The following is a 6,726-nucleotide window of genomic DNA, read 5'->3' on the forward strand; positions in this document are numbered from 1 at the left end:
AATTCCAAGTGCTTCTTCCATTACTATTACTATGTTCTTCAAGACTGTCCATATGCAGTTAAGCTTCATTTTTTAAAAGCTGCAGTAAGCATCAGCAACTTCCAAGGTTAAAAGCATGCGTTTGACTGTTAGGAACTCAGAGCTGTTTCTGTAAAGGTAAGGACAGCTTGACTTGAAGAGTTCAGTTGACTCCAGGAGATCTGATCTGTGCTTCAGCACTTTGAAGACTAGGACTCAACTTGCTTTTTGAAAGACTGCCCCTTCTACAATGGCTAAGAAAATGAGCCACTCACTTGAACCAGCAGGTGACGGTCATCATCACATAAAGGGAAGCCAACAAGAATACGAAGTGGAAATAGGAATAGCTATAGACGGTGCCTCTCTTCTCGTCATAAATAACCCCCGGTCCCTCTTTCATATTCTTCTGCTCTTCAGTGTCTGTGAACCACAAAGCCAGGACAAGCTCAATGAGTGAACACATGCACACTTACCATTTTAGCAGAGACACACTTACTCATGCCAATCTCAGGGGCTAATGAGTAGGAAAGATGTCAAAAAGCCATTTGTACACTCAGGCATTTTTCATCTGTGCCATAAACACAAAGCCCCCACCCCACCCCAGAACCCTCCTTAATAGGATGAGTTACCTAACATCCCATTTATTTTAACAGAGTAGCAGAGAGCCCTTGAAAACACAAAACTTATTATAAGCTCTGAAGAAAGTGAAAGAGAGTAAATCAGGAGTTCTCAAGCCCCTGGGATCCTCCAATCCAAGGAGAAAATTAAGTTGAAGGGAAAATGGTCCAAAACGAGATGTCGGGACCTCTGGGTATTTTCCTTTTTTCCATTCCTTTAAAAAAAATGTACTTTCTGCTTCCCTAAATCTCACTGTATAACTTAACTTAAATATGAATCAAAATACTAGACTAATTTCTCACTTGCCACAATACCAACACACACAAACAAAACCCACCAACCCTTTGGAAAGAATGTGAAAATGACATAAACAGTAAACTGGCTTCATAATAAAAGTTGCCCCTCTACCATTCAAGTTATTTGTACCCGAATCCCAAATGCCTACAGACTAGAGCTAACAGCCTGCAGGGTCACACACAGGAACACAGAAGGAAAGTTCTCTACTTACCCTCTCCATAGGGACTGAAGCAAAAGCAACACCGAGCGACCTGGGAGAGCAAAACCAACAGTCAGGCGACTTGCTTTCTGCTTTTCTCTGCACATCAGTAAAGCACTAAAGGCCACCTGAGTGCCAAGCCTTCCCCATCTGAATTACATCCCAGGCCCTGAACTGCACACTTGGTGCCTTCAGGTTTCGACTAAGCATCGGATCTTCCCAGATGCTCTGGACGCTGGTGACAGGAAATACAATGGACGTGGAAATGAGCAACCAGAGGAGCAGCCCCAGGGTGGGGGGAGTGGGGGGCGGGGTGGGAGGCGGGATAGTTCTGATGGGTCGTGTCTGCCCTGGAAAACTCATGCTTGGGGTCAGCAGAGATCTGTCCAGCCTGCTGTGCCCTTTGATGTCACCCTCTGCCCAATTCTGCCCCCTCTCTTTCCACTTATGTTGATCTCTAATAAATAGCCTGCACATCAAACTCTTGCCTGGACAGCTTCTGGAAAACTCAACCCGAAACACAAAGTGAGTAAGACAAGGTCACCGCTCTCCTGGAGCCTACTCCTGGTGTTCTGCTCTAAATTGCCACTTCATTAGTACATCTTCTCCAACCTGTGAGGCAGGGATTATTATCCTGTTTACAGTGAGGAAACTGAGGCCTGGCAGGTTAAATTACTGACCTGAAGTTACACAATTAATTTAGTGACAGGGCTGGGAAATGAATGCAGGATGGGAACACCAAGGTCTGTGATTTACAAGAAGAGGTGGTATGTGATATCTGGGAGACGGTAGAGCCAACGGAATCAGAAATGGTAAAGCTAAGGGATAAGCAGGAGGCCTACCCACATTTCCTTTTAAAGTCAGGCTGCTGAACTGGCTGCCTCTACGGAGGCCGGGGTGCCGGGAACAGGGATGGGTGGGATGCTTTCCTTTGAACGGTGTTTGGTAACTTTCAGATTTCCTACCATATTTCTGACCGACTCAAACCAAACTTCATTTAAAAAATACCAAGCTGTAAAAAACATGATTCCAGAAGGACTCTGGTAAACAAAGAAGAAACACTACATATAAGGCCGGCCGAGTGGCTCAGTTGGTTAAGAGCTCGCTCAAGAGTGTGAGCTCTGAGCAACAGGGTCGCCGGTTCCATTCACGGCCTGAGCTGAGCTGCCGCTGAGCTGCTAACAGGTGGCAGGATGGCTCAGCTAAAAAATAAATAAATAAATAAAATAATAAAGAAACACTACGTGTACCCAGACAGTCTGGGAAGTGCTGGGCCCTTGGCCCTTTCTGGCTGCTATTTTTACTACAAAGAACAGAGAGCGCCGGGACAAGGACATGGGAGCCTGTGCTTCTGTGCCATTCATATGCCTCAAGGCCACGTCCTTGCTTCCCTCCTGCATCAAAGGGTTCTTGTAATGGAGGGATTGACCTTGACAGAATCTTGGATCACGTGACAGTCTAAGATTCACTCATTCTTCAGTGGGCCCCAGGCCTGGTAGGCTGGGGTCCTAGTTCTTTTGAAGCCTAAGTTACCACTACGAACTCTTTCAAAGGTGGATCCTGTGAAACGTGATCCAAGGAGAGCAAACCAACGTCCATCCAGCATGATCCCCACTTCAGAAATAAACACGGAGACTTTTTCCTTGGAATGGGAAGAAAAACATCCGCTCTTAAATCTAACTTAGAGACTTGCTGTTCTTTGCACTTTAACTCTGTACACAATAAGGATATTGAAACCATAATGGTACCACCTCAGCAGGTGGTTACCCAGTTGGTGGGGAGAACAAACGCCTGCCTTCTAGAGACCATTCTCTTCTGTATAATAGGCAGTAACATAGTCAGACTCAGCACAGTTTTCTCATTTTTTAAGTGACAGAAAGAGCTGGTGAACGATGCTGGCAGATTGACAACCCTTCATAATAGTTCCCTCTCTTCAGGTCAGGTGGAGGAAAGACCATCCCCAGAGACCCAGCCGCAGAATAAAGCGCCCATCAGATACCAGGGCTCTTCTATCCAGGGAAAGCTATTAGGATGCAGCCAGGGCCGGATGCCAGGCAGGGTCACCAGCAGGGCCAGGAGACAGCAGCTAAGCTTTTGGGCAGCAGTAAGCTGGAAACACAGGCTCTGGAGCCAGAGTGCACGTTTTACAGGCTGGCAAATCAAAAGTTTAAATGACTTTTTCTGTTTTAACCCCTCTGCAAATGGAGAGAAAAACCTCAATGGATTTTTAGGAAGATGACATGAAATGATACATGATGCACCTGTAACAGTGCCTGGGACACAGCAGGCGCTGTGAAGTCTTCACCATCACTGGCACCTTCCATTCTTTCCATTCCTGGAGTCTCCTGCTGGCTGCCTCCATCTGCTTAGACCCTTTTAGACCTTGGGAGACGTTCCACTGAGGGCCCCAGAAAGACTTTTACACAAGTAATAAGCATTCTGCTGACCTACAGGCATCTGCCAACCACCACAATTCTTTGGGCTCCTACTGTTCACAATTCTTTACCCAATGAAATGCCCACTTGATGGAACCGATTCACTTAAAAAAGTAATTACAGGCACTACTCAGCAGTGTGGCCAAAGTAGGTGCTGGTTCCTTCCCTTCTCCATCTTCCCGCCTTCAGAGCAGCTATTACATAACCTCATGGTCACACTATGCATGGAGGACAGATAGGTGTAAAATAGAGGAATGGACCAGAAATCAGTCAGTCTCTCTCTTTCTCGCTCTCTCTCTCTCTCACACACACACTCCACTATGACAAAGGAAAAGAGCAAAGAGCAGCCTGACAAAGCCACCCGGGCCTCTGGTGCAGAGGTAGGCAGAAAGATGCCACACAAGAGGCCAATTTTGTTGGAGGAAAATCAAGGATTCATTTTAAGTCCATAGTATACACAGTGCATTTCTTTTTCTGTACAAAAATTGTATTCATTCCAGAAGAAAAATGGGATCAGGAAATGCATATTGATAAAAATGCTGAGAAACATAAAAAGCTTTCCTGAAAAATGGGTCTTCTGAGATGAAGCAGGACAAGAAAGAAATGAACTTACTTCCTGTTCCGGAGCTGCATATCGTCCCTGCAGAGCATCAGAACTTGATCTTGTTGTAGATGTCAAACTGGGAAACAAACAAAAAAAGTCAGCAGCGCATATTAATGTTATATCACATCAAAGGAAGGGCAGAGCCTGGCCCATGCTCCAGAGTCTCACCAAAACTACAATTCTGGCTGCTTAAATAAAGGTAGTCTACTTTTTTTTAAAAAAAGATTTTTATTGGGGAATTGGGGGAAGGGGAACAGACAAGTTGCTGTCGTTTTGTTCTTCAGTCTAGTTGTGGAGGACGTTGCTTCACTGGCCCAAGTTGGCACCATCATTGTGCTGTTTCCAGGCGAGGCAGATCAGTCGCCGGCTTCTGGACAGCTGCTCACAGTGGCTTGAGGGCCGCTCACGCTGGCTGCTGGCTACACACGGTAGCCCATGGCAACCCACTGCAGCAGGGGCTGCAGCCTACGCCATCTCCAGTGACTCACGGCAACCCAGCTCCAGGTTGAGCTGTTGTTCAGCATCTTAGCTGTAGAGGGCGTAGTGTCACTGGCCTCATATGTGGGATCCGAACCAGGGCCCTCTGGCATCCCAAGCCAGCTCCCAACCAACGCACCACTCGGCCGGCCCTACTTTTTTTTTTAAAGACACATTTATTCAGTGTCATGATCAGACTATTACATTTAGCAATCAACAGCATGGTTGCAAAAAAAAAATCTACATTAAAATCCTTTGTTAGAATACTTTACACTTTTCACAGAACAGAAACTAAAATGCCTGTTATACAATTAGTCACAAATACAGTTCTTGAGGTTTTTTGCCCATCCACATGAGTACTGTCTAAAACCCGTCTTCTTTGTAGCAGCCAGGCCCTGCCACCACTGTGCTTGGCTGAGTTCACAAGTCTGTTGTAACCTGTGGCTTCCCTGTCACATATCTGGCTCTCCTCTCCTGCTAAGTAAGCTTTGTTTCCTGGAAGTAATTAAAACCTTCTGCCACTGCCATAGCTGCTGCTGCTGCTGCAGGAACCGCCATAGCCTCCGTGGTTTCATGGTTTGGCAAAGTATTGGCCTGCACCAATATAGGGGCCAGAACCTCTGCCTCCAAAGTTTCCTTCTTTCCAGGTTCCAAAATTTGAAGACTGATTGTTGTAATTGCCAAAATCGTTGTAGCTTCCGCCACCTCCAATATTGCTTCCATCATTACCAAATGCATTATAGCCCTCCCCACTGCCACCAAATCCTCTTCCACCACGACTGCCACCAAAGCCACCTTGACCACTGAAGTTTCCTCCACGACCGAAGTTGTCATTCCCACCAAAACCACCTCCTTGACAACCACTGAAGTTTCCAGAACTACTTCAACCTCTTTAGCTGGATGAGGCACTAGCCATCTCTTGCTTCGACAGGGCTTTCCTTATGTGACAGTTGTGGCATTCACAGTGTGGTATTCCTGAATGGCAGTCTTGTCTACAGAGTCATGGTCATCAAAGGTTACAAAAGCAAAGCCTCTCTTCTTGCCACCGCCTCTGTCAGTCATGATTTCAGTCACTTCACTGTTCCCACACTGTTCAAAATCATCTCTTAGGTGATGTGCTTCAGTGTCTTCTTTAATATCACCAGCAAAAATCGTTTTCACAGTGAAGTGGGCACCAGGTCTTTGAGCATCTTCTCTTGAGACAGCCCTCTTTGGTTCCACAACTTCCGTCTACCTTGTGTGGCCTTGCATTCATGGCTGCACCCACCTCCTCCACGTGGCACAGGTGACACACCCAAAGCCTGTGGAGCGCTTGGTGTTTGGGGTTCTCATCACCACACAGTTTGTGAGCGTTCCCCATTGCTGAAAAAGGCTCCTCAGACTCATCGGTTGTTTCAAAGCTCAAACCTCTGATGAAGGGCTTCTGCAGCTGTTCAGGCTCTTCGGGAGACTCTGACTTAAATGTGAGGACCACCGGAGGGAGGCTTTAATGATGCTTACTCGGAGGCGTACACCCATGGAAAGCAAAGGTAGTCTATTTTAATATCCACTTTTTTCCAAAACTGGCTGACCGATTCTATAGTTGATGTCTTTTTACATGGATTGTATTAATCATTTTATGCAAAGAGAAGTGTGTAGGTAAAGAAATAAGATGTCTTTTGGCCCTATTAGCTTGCTTTTCACTATTGGGTTTTGCTTCTCTTCCCTCAAATACCAAAATAATTTTCTGATTTCACTTTTATAGTTTGCCTCCCTTTGACTAGGCTCACTTAGAAGGGATCAAAAGTAATGAAAGAACCCAGAGATGGCAATAAAAAAACAAGGGCATGAAAAGCAAAGGTCAGATGGCAGATTAGGTAAATGCTATGCCTACTGCATCCCAGGATCACACCAAAATTACAACTAAATTATAGAGCAATCAACCTCAACAATCATCTGAAAACTAGTGGAACAGAACCCCTATAACTAAGAACATAAAGAAGAGGCCTCATTGAGACTGAAGAAAGAAAGAAAGAAAGAAAGAAAGAAAGAAAGAAAGAAAGAAAGAAAGAAAGAAAGAAAGAAAGAAAGAAAGAAAG

General features: G+C 45.5%; 1 protein-coding gene and 1 pseudogene across 1 annotated transcript in view; both read right to left on the reverse strand.

Moving 5' to 3' along the window:
• SERINC5 (serine incorporator 5) overlaps positions 1 to 6,726 on the reverse strand; it is a 99,828-nt gene that overhangs the window by 2,470 nt on the left and 90,632 nt on the right. The window contains exons 9-11 of the mRNA XM_019641074.1: positions 4,181 to 4,247; positions 1,145 to 1,184; positions 294 to 438 (exon numbers count right to left, since the gene is read on the reverse strand). Coding sequence (XP_019496619.1) covers positions 294 to 438; positions 1,145 to 1,184; positions 4,181 to 4,247 — 252 coding nt within the window. The remainder of the gene's footprint in view (positions 1 to 293; positions 439 to 1,144; positions 1,185 to 4,180; positions 4,248 to 6,726) is intronic.
• The window catches only part of LOC109381887 (heterogeneous nuclear ribonucleoprotein A1-like), a 3,531-nt pseudogene continuing 1,698 nt past the window's right edge, over positions 4,894 to 6,726 (reverse strand).

This window comes from Hipposideros armiger, unplaced genomic scaffold, assembly GCF_001890085.2.
Source record: "Hipposideros armiger isolate ML-2016 unplaced genomic scaffold, ASM189008v1 scaffold_55, whole genome shotgun sequence".
NCBI classification, from domain to species: Eukaryota; Metazoa; Chordata; class Mammalia; order Chiroptera; family Hipposideridae; genus Hipposideros; species Hipposideros armiger.